At 35.3% G+C, this 14028-nt stretch overlaps 3 protein-coding genes across 3 annotated transcripts; 2 read left to right on the plus strand and 1 right to left on the minus strand.

The window, feature by feature from the left end:
- Positions 1–8451: 8451 nt before the first annotated feature.
- LOC114352099 (kinesin-related protein 12) lies at positions 8452–9825 on the plus strand. Its single transcript, XM_028303558.1, has 3 exons — positions 8452–8609; positions 8796–8938; positions 9092–9825. Exons 1-3 carry the CDS (start codon positions 8500–8502, stop codon positions 9823–9825), a joined length of 987 nt encoding a protein of 328 aa, XP_028159359.1. The 5' UTR covers positions 8452–8499.
- A 941-nt stretch (positions 9826–10766) lies between these two features.
- Rpi (Ribose-5-phosphate isomerase) lies at positions 10767–12333 on the plus strand. The gene has a single exon (XM_028303541.1). The coding sequence runs from the start codon at positions 10948–10950 to the stop codon at positions 11752–11754; it is 807 nt and encodes a 268-aa protein (XP_028159342.1). The 5' UTR covers positions 10767–10947; the 3' UTR covers positions 11755–12333.
- LOC114352084 (caltractin) lies at positions 12165–13933 on the minus strand. The gene is made up of 3 exons (XM_028303542.1): positions 13787–13933; positions 13336–13702; positions 12165–12985 (listed from the first exon to the last, which is right to left on the minus strand). The coding sequence occupies exons 1-3, from the start codon at positions 13787–13789 to the stop codon at positions 12822–12824; spliced, it is 534 nt and encodes a 177-aa protein (XP_028159343.1). The 5' UTR covers positions 13790–13933; the 3' UTR covers positions 12165–12821.
- Positions 13934–14028: the final 95 nt, after the last annotated feature.

Raw genomic sequence — 14028 nt, forward strand, 5'->3', positions numbered from 1 at the left:
TACGTATGGTGTTGAAAGGTGATTTTTAGGTGTATGTGTTAGATGCACCTTTTATACAATAAGGTCATTTTAACTTGAGTTAAGACTGGAAAAAATCATAACTAAGTAAAATTATTTACAAATTAACTCAAGTGGAAAATAACGCTATTAATCTACCTGCAATCAAAATAATTTAATTACCTACAGCAATACGATTGAGCACTTACAAGTTTTCAGTTCAGTAATTAAGTCATAATAATATTTATTGGTAATTTAAATGAGAGGGTAATGTAATCGATTTTATTATGTTATATTTGTACTTACTTGACGGAATAACTCTTCAATCCGAAAATACTTCTTTAATTAATGTTAAAACCCCTTTGGCTTAATTAGTGCTTAAAGATTCACATGGCGAGAAAATAATCAGGGAGTGATCACACATTAGAAATGGCATCAGCTTTAGCGTATAGGAAACATAAAATATTTATTTTTAGGTAGACTCAAGCCTAACAGGGAATTCTAATGCTCTAATGCACGTTCTATTCTACTATCTAGGAAATGTCTAGAAACGCTCGAGACACGACTGACGTTTAGGCGGATATTCGCGTGCACCCTTTTAACTATTGTTCAAACATAAAGGCTCACCGTTCATGTGATGTTCACGCGAATCTAGATACGGGTTCGAACTCATTAGTGGACGCGTATGTACAGTCGGCCGCGACCGACGTACAGTCCGGGACATGTGATTGACACACAGGAAATGATTTCGCCGCGCGCGAGCGTTATCTCTTAAAAGGTACACTCGGACACAGCGGTGGCCGTATCGCATTCCCGGGGAGGAAATGCATTGAGCAAACTAAGACTTTGTACGGGCATTTTAAGATCCTTTAAGTCGTTTCAAAATGGCAATATTAATAGTTTTTTTTTTAAATTCATTTTCAACTTATAAGCTGTTCATTTATATTAGAACAAAAGTGTACTTATCCTTCACTTGTCGATAATATTATACCGTCTACTCTACGCCCACCAAAAGTTTGGCTGGCTGGAAGAGTAATCCGTCATGTGACATTAAGTTCGGAATAAGCTGGTTACTAATAAAGTCTTTCAAACAATAACACACAAAAATTAAAGTTCATTTAAATGCAGCCAACTAGTTATACTTCTGTTACGCTAATTTGTTGATTGCATACTTTTATTTGATTTTGTTACCGATAATACATAGAAAATTCTTTTCAGTATTTACATTTCTAAAGAGGTTACGAGCCCTGTTAAAATCATTGAAAATTAAAAATAAGTTACCCTTAACAATTATTCTTCTTCATTGTTGTATTACACTGATAGCCAAATAATAGGTACCTACTTACATAATTTATAGAGCATAAATATTTATTTGTAACATAAAGAACATGTCTTCAGTTATGATCGCTGATGGTCTTTGACTATACTATTGGGTATACTACAACTCGCAACCACTTGGCGTCGTAGCTCAATACGCGAAATTGACTGAAAGGTGACTGATATTCTTCCTCCACTCTTCTTCTCAGCACCAGCTTATCAGCAACTTATCAATTGTCCCGAAGTGGTGGTAGAGGAAGCTATAAATATATGACGTGTATATGTGTCTTGACGGGGGCGTAGTTGTAGTATGAAGATATTAAAGAACTTGAAATACCAAGCTATAAACTGTTGGCCTCATTTGCCCACACACATTCACATTTCACATAAGTGGTATAAAATAAAATCTTTTTCATAGAACGGGAAAGGATTCCCGGAAACAATTTCGTGGAGATGATACCGTGGGGTGAAATAAACCGTAACAACGACTGAGGAAACCCATAAAAACGATTTCGCGAAAATTAACTCAATCGACAACACGCCAAATTTTACTCGGCTCGGGGGAAGTTTGTATTGAGCTGCTAATTTAAGAACTATTTTGTGGTAAAACAATGATGTTTTAATCAAAAAACAAAATATTTTACTAAGCATCATTGTATACCAAACCCTGGAATACCTTCTATGGAAACCAGACTTGACATTTATTTGACACAGATAATTTTTGAATAACAGTGGGTACCTATAATAAACTTATCGTAAAATTGTTAATGCCGCCACCAAAGCAGAACACAAATCCATAAGGCTCTCCTACACCAACAGACAAGCATCTGATTATGTTAAAATCAAATAATTTATGCGTTCATATTTCACAAACTTACTTAACCCTTGCTAAATCTAGCAGAAAATTTAATTACGCTTAATAAACCTTACGATAAATTCCTATAAAAATCAGCCGAAATATTTCAGCGAGTTAACACGGCGAAATGAGAATCGTCGGCAACCGCGGAGCGGCGAGCATCAACACTTATTAAAAGGGGATTAACTCGTTTAAAGTCCGATTGAACTTCCTCCTTACACTTTATAACCCGGCGGTGGTCGGCCCTTAATAACATCTCTGAAAGCATCTCGCAAAATTACGTACGTGCCGTTCTGGGCTCCATTTAGAGCAATTTCGTTATTTGACGTCATGGTAATATAGGTCAATTAGCTGAACAATAGGGAGCAATTTAGGAAAACTAGACTTCCCCGCTACCGACCACCTCTGTTGAAAACAAGACCTTATACACAAGCGAGATAGAAACACTAAAAATGTAAGTTAAATGTATAATGTTATTTGACAATATTTAGTAAAATTGCTGAAATAGTCCTGTAGCATTCATCCATTTAAATTGTTCTATTCATTGATATTCCATATTGCGTAGCTAGTACATACTTAAATTGCATCGGCTTAATGACCAGTAGAGTTATTCAGTCAGATGTGAAAACGACCCGATGACAAATCCCCTTCGATTCCGCATGGTGAGCCCAAACTACCACATTAACTTCTGAGTCCTAGATAATTCTGAGCTTATTTTAGCGCTTTATTTATTTCATTTGCTCATTAATATATCGTAGCGATCAAGTAGGTAAGTAAGCAGCAGGCAGCGCAGGGCCGTTCATTGTGGAAAACCGGTGGATTCAGCAGTGGACGTCATTTGGCTGAAACGAACGATATCGTTAATATCCAGAGACTTTGTTCTTCACTTCAACAGAAAAGTATATCTTATTTAAAGGAAATAGTTTTCTATTGCCCTCTACCAACAGGATAAAAAGTTACTTAATACTGACGTGTTAACCAGGAATAGCATCTTAGGTGCAATCGCTTTGATAGCAACGAACGCAACTTAATGGCCATCAGAGTTGGTATTACGTTCTTCTACTTTGGAAACTTTGTGCCGTTTGCGTTATTATTTGATGATTGCTGCTTATTCATTGTTGTGCTGTGATACCATTCCTTAAGAAACTCAATTAACTTGCCACAACTGTGTACTGAGTGTAGTCTGTTATTTATCGTATTTATTTACTTACATGTCGTATTCCTACGGCTTGTAATGTAGCGCTAAGTAGATGTCAGGTATAACGATTACCTACATTTTTCGTTTACATTGTTTCCAACATAAATGCAAGTTCTTGAAATGTTGCCGAATGCACATTTCAACTCAGCAAAGCGTGTAATCACAGGATAAGCAAAATAGTTTATTCTTTATTCCGCATTTTATACTTTCATATTGTTACATTTTATTCTTTCAGACCCAGACAAGCTCTCTATAGATCCAGAAAGGAAACTAGGTACCTTTTGTCACAAAAATAAGTACCTACTTACCATATTAAGTTTTTTATCGCAGTATTCTCTAAATGCTCTTAATTTAAGTAAGTCATGTGATAAGCCTCCTGAAACAGGAAAACGCTTTTCCCTCATAACTTAACCCAAAATCTGCCATTTGACTTCATCCCAGTTTCTTTGTTTAATGTTTAGTCGGAGTGTAATGTTCACCACATATGTACGCAGCTAGCTCTACTAAGGAACACAATATTTCTTTGGCCAAGACAAATAACGGTCGGGCGTTAGTTTGATTGGAGGTTATTTGTTGCCTTTACAATGAACATTAGCAAGGGAACGAACATTTTCATCGTCACTGCTTACTGCGGAGGTTTTGTCTCTATTTTTAGATTAGTGGCCGGTCATTATTCAGCCCGATGTGTTTTCTGCAAAAAGAAAATTGTTGTTCTAGACGGGCGTACTAATTTACCTAGTTTCTACAGCAAATGTTTTCTTTTTTGCTGTATCCTACCATAGTTCTTTCAAGTACCAAACAGTAAAAAGTATTATAAAATGAGCTTGTAAATGGAGAAAGAATGTGATATTTTGGATTCGTTTCCAAAGTAGTAATACAAACTTTTATGTTACTAGTCTCATCATAATTTGAAACTTTACATAAACATCGTTTTGTACAAAGAGGCCATCAGTGCCCGTTAATGTTAGGGTCGCATCACAACGTCATCACAAAGCTTGCTCGGACCGCCAAAACTGGAATGTTTTTATGAGAATAGTTTCATTCGAGCATTACAACCTGATTTGACAAGGGTGAGGGCAAAGCTCGCGTAATTTCTGGACGTTAATGAATTACTGGACACGCTTTCAGAATGTTAAATCTGCACCAATAATATTTTAGTTGTAAAACTTGACACGAAATCGTAAAATAATGTAAAATTTTGTCGACAAAAGTATTTTGTTCGATTAGGTACTTTTTACACTAAGTACTTTTAATTACATTTCAGGGTCGCTATAATTGTGTGGTTACACACAATATTCTAATTTAAATTATCTAATCATCCTACCAAGGGTCAATGTTATCTATCAAATAAAAATAATGTTCAAAACATTACAGCATTAGTAGATTTTAATTGTGATCTTTTATTGTAACTATTGTATTGATAAAATTGATATCGAGAATGATGTAACTTCCTGTTTTTTATACAATAATCAAATAACTGACATAGAAGTGTTTTGATACTTTTGATAATTAAGCTGTTTGGGCAAGCTATATTTGGGACGTGTATTTAAGTGCCCTGGAAAGGGCCTATGTACTGAATAAACTATTTCATTTCATTTCATGTTAGAAGTTTTCAATTAAAATCTGGTTAAAGTTGGTACTCTCACATAAGTTTTTAGCTAGTTAAGTTATATTTTTTGAGTCCATTTTAGATACTAACGCTATAAAAGACAAAAGTTACATGTAAGAAATAAACATTCGAATTCACAAAGAGGTGATAATATCTTACGATAATAAGATGTTCTGACGTTAATCGACGCAGACTGAATGGGTCTGATGTAAGAGACGAGACGGGATCGATTCGAGCAACAGTTGATGGCGCGTCTGATCCCATTGAGACATAAGGCGGCAATTTCCTCGAAACCGATACCATGATCGAACGGGAAGCATTTGGGGATGCGAATGGAAACGAAGGTATGTTATGTGCGATTTGATAGACATCTGAAAATCTCGATCTAGAGTCACTTCAGTACTATAAATTAATGAAATTGCAAAATTATTATTTCGTACAACATTAACAAATAATAAGGGTTCCTTGTCAGGACTACGGAACCTTAAAAAGTGAGGTGAACACTTTCTTGTAGTAAAAGTGCGATGGCAAGTGTGTCCGAATGAGTCAAAATATTATTGTTGAATTGGCCGTCATTGGAATAACTGTATTTATAGTTAATGACAAAGACATAGTAACTCATGCAATATTTATTTCATTAGGATGGTATTAAACATGTTTTTAAGCTACAAATACCGTGTACCAACCCTTTATTGTCATTAATCTTAGGTAGTTAAATTGGCTCCAACTTTTATACTCGAAAAGTTAAATTGTCGTCTTTTCTGCATCACAGTTAACTCAGACATTATCATACTTACTTAGGTACTTAGAATGTGCGCAATGTGCTTATTAGACAACGCATAGTGTTAGCGCGTGCCGTGTCGGATGCTCGGGCTTTTGCCGTGAATCGATTATCTCGAGACGTCTCGCGTGCCTCGCTTGATCTCCATCTCGCCGACCTGCATTTAATACATACCTGTCTCCGTGTGTGGTTTATTCAAGTCGGCATAACTGAGACAGCGAGTATTCCTATTGACTCCGAGCGGATCTCTGATAATAATACATTAAGGGATAACTGATATAAGACTTACCTAATTGAAGCTGTTGTAGCATTAATTTACTGGATAAGACCCTCATTTACTAGGTATAATATCAATGTACCTACTCCTAATGTTTTTTATGCATCGATCACTAATCTTTACCTATTAGATATCGATGTTTTTATGTTTTTATTTCTCATGTGTTATCTTCGAAAAGTCAGAGGAAAATTCCCTTTTCCTGTGAAAATAGTATGCGGATTATTAGAAGCGCCACGTTATGGACCGACAAAACATTCGATTGTGTAGCGCGGGGATCATCTCGGCGAAATTCTGTACGTATCAAGACTTAAAATCGCGTCGCATTGTTGTCTTTTGTGTTCGGGCTCGCATTCGTTTTCCATCGCACACCATTATTCACATTAAGTGGACAGATCTCGGGTCAGATCCAGGCACAAGAAAGCACAAAAAGTGCCCGCTTTATCCAAGCATGATAAATCTACTTCAAATCCGAGAATAGCGTCTTTTATGAAGGAAATTGAAATAAACCGACCGTGCGGATAACGGCTAAGTAAGAAGATCGGGATCCCTTTAGAATATATTGGTGAATCATTTCCATTCATCAACTCAGCCCGAAAGTGGAACAAGTACAATAAATCTGTCATTTAGCGAAATACTCCTATTGTTTGACGAAAAATAAACAGGCATCGGCCAAATATTTTCTTTGCACAATGATTTCAAGTGACCTATTATTTTCTTTACCTGCAGGTACCTAAACGAAGTATGATGTCTTTTTTTCTTATTTTTGCTAGTTGGTAGGCTGAAAACTGGCCACCTGGCCGGGTTTCGGGTTCAATTCCTGGGAATTGAACCCGAAACCCGGAGGTACTGGTACCTAAGGGCAAAATTTTCAGCTCGGCGATCTCAGTCCGCAGTTGGTTAGGATTGCCAATTCCTCTGTAGCTGAAGATTCCGGGTGAAGCTCGCTTCCACCTTCGGCCTGACCAACACTTCCTATCAGGTGAGATGCAGGCCAAGAGCTTCTACGTTGCGGATAAAAAACAAGTTTCCCGCGAGAAAAAAAAATAAGTGTAGGTAGATGAGACAATATAGAGTATACCGTCATAAAATGTTATGTGCACCCTACTTGACTCCGAGCAAGGGAGAGTGAGACAAAATAAATATAAAAAAAAGTAATTTAGGACTAAGTAGTCTGAAAAATTAACTGGCTGGGGTATGATAATTTATAAATCCATCCATTGCTAGACGTTCGAAATGAAAAATCCATCGCGATTGAAGAAAAGACAGACAAATAGAAATGGTGTTTTCTAATTTTCCCCTATTCCATATAACAGATTGTTCAGGAGATACGTCCCTATTTTTAGTGGCGGAGCAGAAATCGAGCGTGAAATGGTTACCACACGAGTGGTTGTCTCGCGAACAAACGAAATGGCGGATCGCCGTCCCCGCCGGGGCGTTTGGCGGAAAATTGGCTGGCAGAACGCTCGCCGGTACGTAGGTACTAGCTTAATAAATAATACGGACACAGGTAATACAAAACACGTAAATCCACAACGTGCAACTTTGCCAACTCCAACTGCCATCATCACACAAATTGAATAGCTGAGTAATTTAATTATACCTATGCAGGTGTCTAATAATTTTACTTTCCTCAAATTTTACAAGCAACCATCACGCTTGTTGCATTTATGCTGTTTTGGAAACTTCCTTAACTTCAATAATGGCTTAGGTTACTTCATCTGAAAAGGTGTCTCTTTCTTTACAAACCCCTTTTTTCATCATCATCATCATTTCAGCCATAGGACGTCCACTGCTGAACATAGGCCTCCCCCAATGATTTCCATGTTGATCGATTGGTGCCTGCGGCCTGCTTCCCTGCTACCTTTATGATGTCGTCGGTCCACCTTGTGGGTGGATGTCCCACGCTGCGTTTTCCGGTAACCCCTTTATTAACATGTAGAAAATGTTTTTAACTTAATTCTAAAAATGTTTAGCGAAAATTAATAGCAGCAGCCAAAATAAACCCCTAGTCCCGCCAGGATCCTCAAACAATCCTGCCCCGTATCGTGACGAGCCGATGCGCCATAAAATGTCGACCGTTATGATTTTCATCACGGACGGAGGCCAGCGAGAAATTTCGTTTTCATTTTATAGACAGCGTTCTACTCATACTTTACTGCCGAATCATATTGGAAGCGTGAAAGATATTGTATTGCAGCCTTACGGCGCTGTTCTTCAGCATTATTATCACTCGTTTTACTCCCCAACCGAAAACGAAAGATTTGAAACAAAAAGCTCTTTTAAGCCTTCTAGGTATTCCGAACGGAACAATAAAAACTTATTTCTAAACTACTCTGCATCTGTGGTCTAATCAAATGACAAGAATCTTAAAATTATTTTGTATTTTTTTTTGTGTGTTTACAAGTTTTATTTTTATTTTACAATTTATTTCTTCTATATTTTTATTAACTAATAATCTGCTAAAATGTGTGCTGAGTACAAGAAAATGCTCTTGCCGTCTAAAGTAAGCAATGAAGACATAAGTGCCAACAAAATGATAAGTGCATTATCTTCGATAGCTCTTGAAATGCAAAAGTAAGTCCTTTTCTTAGGTCATTTTAATTTAATATACGAGTAATAATTAATTTATTAACGTTTCAATAAGTAAATATTATCTTAATTTAATGTAGACGTTATATTTTTGCAGAAAGAATATAGGGTTGATGAAAATCGGCCCTAAGTAGGTAACTTATTTTTTTCACGTTCGTAAATTCGTTTCAGATTTCACAAAAGTGCACCAATCTCATGCCATAACTTCGGAGAAAATCAAGAAATATGTGATAAATTAAATTTGTGCAAATCCAACCTTAGACTTAAGAAAAAGCAGATCAAATTACTGAAAGAAAACCTTAGAAAAGCTTGTAGTAAGTTTGAGTTTCACTATCACTTAGTTATAAAATGTCCTACTCTGATTAACAAGCATTTAAATATTCCTTTGAAATTCACATTAGTGTAGGTGCTTACATTTTCCTACTCTGACGATTAAACCACCATTTCAACATTCTATTAATTTTCAGTTGTAGCTAAAACGGTTATGTCTGCAAAAGAAAACGAAACCATGTCGTTACACAACCATATCAATAGTGCTCGTAGTGAGTATGCCGATTTATCTCAGAAAAATAAAACTAACGTGGAGACCATACGAAATTTACTGGCAGAGAATAAGGCTTTAAAGGAGAAAATGGAGCATTTGGAAAACTTTATTGAACTTGGTTACCAAGAATTGCAAAAGATACAGGACATCCCTGCTAAGGATATGCCAGTCGTCATGCAGCTAAAGGAAATTATGCTTTCTTGTGGACAATATTATGCAGATTATTCAAATGAACATGATACTCGTACGCAACTTGAACAGAAAAATCGCTTTTTAAACAACAAACTCAATATAATCAGCAACAATTTACAAGCGGTGATAGAAGAATTGAAAAATCTGCGTTACCAAAATGTTAAGCTGCAAAAAGAAAACTCATTGCTAAAAAACAAATACTTCAAGCAAATTGATAGCTATGCTGGCATAGTGGTCCCATCAAGACACACTTTTCGCGAAGAAAATACCTTACATATCCAAAATATAAATTACAATACATCTGTGCAAAGCGTTGAAAACGATCACAGCTTCGATTTAACCTCTCATCTTTCATTAGTTAAAAGTTTATTAAATAATCAAGATAGCATGTTAAAAGATTTGAGAAAGCTTTCTGAAAAGTTAAGCATTAATTCTAATTTTGGTGAAACTACGATTTTGGACTAACAATAAAGACAAACTATTTTCTTACATAAATAATTAACTTTTTAAAAAAATAAAACCGACTTCAAATGCGTGAACACAAAAAAAAACTAAAAATTAAAAATATTGCGTATAAAAAAGTTCATCCCCAATTTTCCACCCTTGGGGGTGAAATATTTTCTTCAAATTCGCATGAAACCACCCTTTTGATAATACCTATTCAACAAAAAAATAATCGTTCAAATTGATTTATAATCGGCGGAGATATTGCGTATAAAAAAGTTCATCCCCAATTTTCCACCCTTGGGGGTTGTTTTTTCTATTATTAAATTTAAATGGGACCACCCTTGAGGTATTACCTATACGCCGAAAAAAGATTTGTCCAAATTGTCAAAAAAACCAAGTCTCGCAACTCAGTTGTTCTACGGTAAAAAGTTGTGAGATCCATGTAATACCAAGTCCAGGCCAGGAAATCTTTAACGTTTTACATAAATATATTGACTTGGCCATCGCATGAAAACACGTGTAAATTAAATTATTTAGTGCGATGGCCAAGTCAATAATTTATGTAAAACGTTAAAGATTTCCTGGCCTGGACTTGGTATTACATGGATCTCACAACTTTTTACCGTAGAACAACTGAGTTGCGAGACTTGGTTTTTTTGACAAGTATTGTTTTTGATGGGATTACCTATACGCCGAAAAAAGATTTGTTCAAATCGGTTCATAATTGGCGGAGTTATCGCGTAACAAACATAGAAAAAAAAAACATACGGCTCGAATTGATAACCTACTCCTTTTTTGAAGTCGGTTGACAAAGACAAAATATAAACTTACAGCATTCATATGAGCCTTAGACTTGAGCACATTTTTTAGAAAATTTTAAACCGTTCGTTCATAAAGCACTGACCACGTAAATCGGACCGCTTTACCGACCTGTCACTTGTCAGTTTGAACTTCGCGCGCTTTATTGACATTTACTTACGTCGTACTTGAAGGAAGTGAACTTTGCGGCTAGAATGAATCCGTAAAATTGTATAGAATTATTCACACACCGCATGGTTGTTACTGGTTCTTAACCACGTGTGCACACCTACACACATTTAAATATTTACAATCATAAAATTCTATAAATAACCCAGATGAATGTTTGCAAAGGACGCATTCACTAAAATACTCAAGTATTGCAACAGTGCTGTTATTGTCAGAAGTGTTCGTCTAATAAGTGCAAATATTGGAAACATGTCCCTGGAACAAGCTAAGCAAGTTGCGGCTTATCGAGCCGTAGACGAGTTTGTTACAAATAATTGTGTTTTCGGTGTCGGCAGCGGTTCTACTGTGGTTTATGCCGTTCAGCGTCTCGCCGAACGAGTGGAGACGGAAAATTTGAAGGTGACCTGCGTACCAACATCTTTTCAAGCAAAACAGCTTATTCTGAAACACAATTTAACACTTGGAGAACTTGAAACCAATCCTGTAATAGATGTCACTATTGATGGTGCAGATGAAGTGGACTCTAAAATGACTTTGATTAAAGGAGGTGGTGGCTGCCTTCTTCAAGAGAAAATTGTTGCATCCTGCTCAAAGAAATTAATTGTCATAGCTGATTACACTAAGGATTCTGCAAAGCTAGGAGACAGATACAAAAAAGGAATCCCAATCGAAGTTGTGCCAATGGCTTACGTTCCAATAAGAAATAAAGTAATTGCTCTATATGGTGGAGAAATCAAACTCCGAAGTGCTATTGCCAAGGCTGGCCCAGTTGTTACTGATAATGGAAACTTTATTCTTGATTGGTTATTCACAAATCAAGATTTGGACTGGAAGAAAGTGGACTCCACTATTAAGATGATCCCTGGTGTGGTAGAAATAGGCTTATTTGTAGATATGTGCCAAAAAGCCTATTTTGGTCAGCCAGAAGGAAATGTGGTGGAAAGATTACGTCCATTATAATAAGTACTGCTTCATTTAAAAATTAGGTAGCTATTTCTCATTTTCTTTACTTTGAAATCTGATCAATTTCAATAGGAATCTCTTGGATAACATGCATCGTTAATAATCTCATTATTGAAGTATAATGAATTTATCAGGTGCTTATTTCATATCACTGTTCTAAAAATTTAAGTACTTATATATTTTTTCATTATTATTCTTGTTATAATCTTGCAACCTCATGACAAATAATAAATTTTCCAGAATAAATAATGTTGCTTCCTTCCTATTGTTAGTTATTGGTGGAAGTTGCCTTTGTACTACTATAATACATTGTCTCCATGTGTATGTGAAATAAAAGTATGTTCATTTATTTTTATACCACTTAAGCAGAAATAAAAATGTTAAGATTCCCTACATTTTATTTTTTACTATTTAGTGTCCATTCCATTAAGATTAAGACATAATATTAAAAGGTAGAAACATTTCATAGTGCCGATAAACTTTTATTCATAAAATAGTTATATCTTAAGTTTCTAGAATATAATCTTTTGAGATAATAACCGTTACATAGACAAAAAGAACAGCTACAGATATTTTTCTCAAAACAATACAAAAAGTACTTAAATTTAAAAATGCACCTGGTGGATATTAAAATTAAATTACATTGATTAAGAACACATTGTGCATGTAGTAGATATTGATCTTACTAACTAAAAATAAACTCACACTTACCCACAGATATTTGCACATTATTAGTAAATTCAGTTTATTTGGCTATGTGATAATTACTTTTATCATTGAAAATAATAAACAAACACCTCAATTGACCATGAGCTACCAACAATGAAAGCTATTTAATTGATCACAAAATACCTAGAAGATGTAGGCTTGAAATTTAGTGAAAATAAATTCTACAATGTTATCCTACTCTATTTCCAACTAACTATAATAACATTTTGGTGATAATTATTATAACTAACATAAAAACAATTGCTTTGACTATGTAGCCATAAGCTGAATACTGACTATTAGATTTCTACAACATAAACTTGCAATAAATTATGAACAGAGAGATTTAATTTGTCTTAATAAAGACTAGTTTTCTTCATTATACGTAAGAACTCTTCTTGATTAATTTCCCCATCTCCATCCCTGTCTGCTTCGTCTATCATTTCATGAAGTTCTTCATCAGTTAGATTTTCACCGAGTTCTTTTGCGACTCTCTTTAGATTTTTAAATGATATTTTCCCTGAAAGAACAAAATTACATAGCTTTAGATAGTACCAAACAAGTAATTTCAGGAGAGAACATACAAAATAATATAGCAAAACTTATTGTACATTCATGAACTCTTGATAATTTGGTGTTGTGAAGTGCTGTGCTTATCTTAATGTATGTTTCTAGGTCATTTATAAGTAGATAATGTAAGTAGTGGGTGTGGTACAGTCAGCGTCAAATAGTTCTCCACCAAAGGGCATCAAAGTATAAAACTTCCTCAAATTTAATTACTTGGTGTGAAACTTAGTGGCTATGAAAATATGCAATACCTAACTTAATTTGCTTTTATTTATAATGTTCATGCAAATTAGTTTTAATTACCTGTTTCATCATCATCAAAAAGTTTAAATGCTTTCATTATTTCTTCTTTTGTATCTTTTTCTGCCATTTTTACAGTCATTAGATCAAGGAAATCTTCAAATGAGACTTTTCCATCACCTTTATCTATTTCTGCTATCATTTTCTTGATCTCTTCTTTCTTTGGCTCAAAACCAAGAGCTCTGATGGCCACTTTCAGCTCTTTAGTATCTATCTTACCAGTACTTTCGGTATCAAATAAATCAAATGCTTCTTTAATATCTCTTCTCTGTTCTTCTGATAATTCAAACTTGGGCCCCGATTTCTTTCGCACTCCTCCTGGGACAGTGTTAGAAGCTGTCTTTTTAGGATTAGTAGCCACAGCAGTTGCCTGTAAAAATACGAAAAACTCAGTGGTAGCTAAACAACTGGGATTGTCGTGAACTCATGAACTTTTATTTTGTTAACATCTAACCATTATTTCGATTCAATGAGAAGCGAGCGCAAAATCAAATGCTTAACATAAAATATTTATATACAAATTGCCCAGAAAATGTTCAAATTGTTTTGTTTATCGATTCAATTGAACCTCCAAACACAACTTTTGCCAGCTGTCAATGTCACTTATTTTAACGTCCAATTAGACCCACAGATAAGCCCCGTAACACACGACATGACTAATTGCAATGGCTCAAGACAAATTGGCCAAGACGTAAT

The sequence above is a fragment of the Ostrinia furnacalis genome, unplaced genomic scaffold (genome assembly GCF_004193835.3).
Source record: "Ostrinia furnacalis isolate ACB-3 unplaced genomic scaffold, ASM419383v2 OfSCF1246, whole genome shotgun sequence".
Classification (NCBI taxonomy): domain Eukaryota; kingdom Metazoa; phylum Arthropoda; class Insecta; order Lepidoptera; family Crambidae; genus Ostrinia; species Ostrinia furnacalis.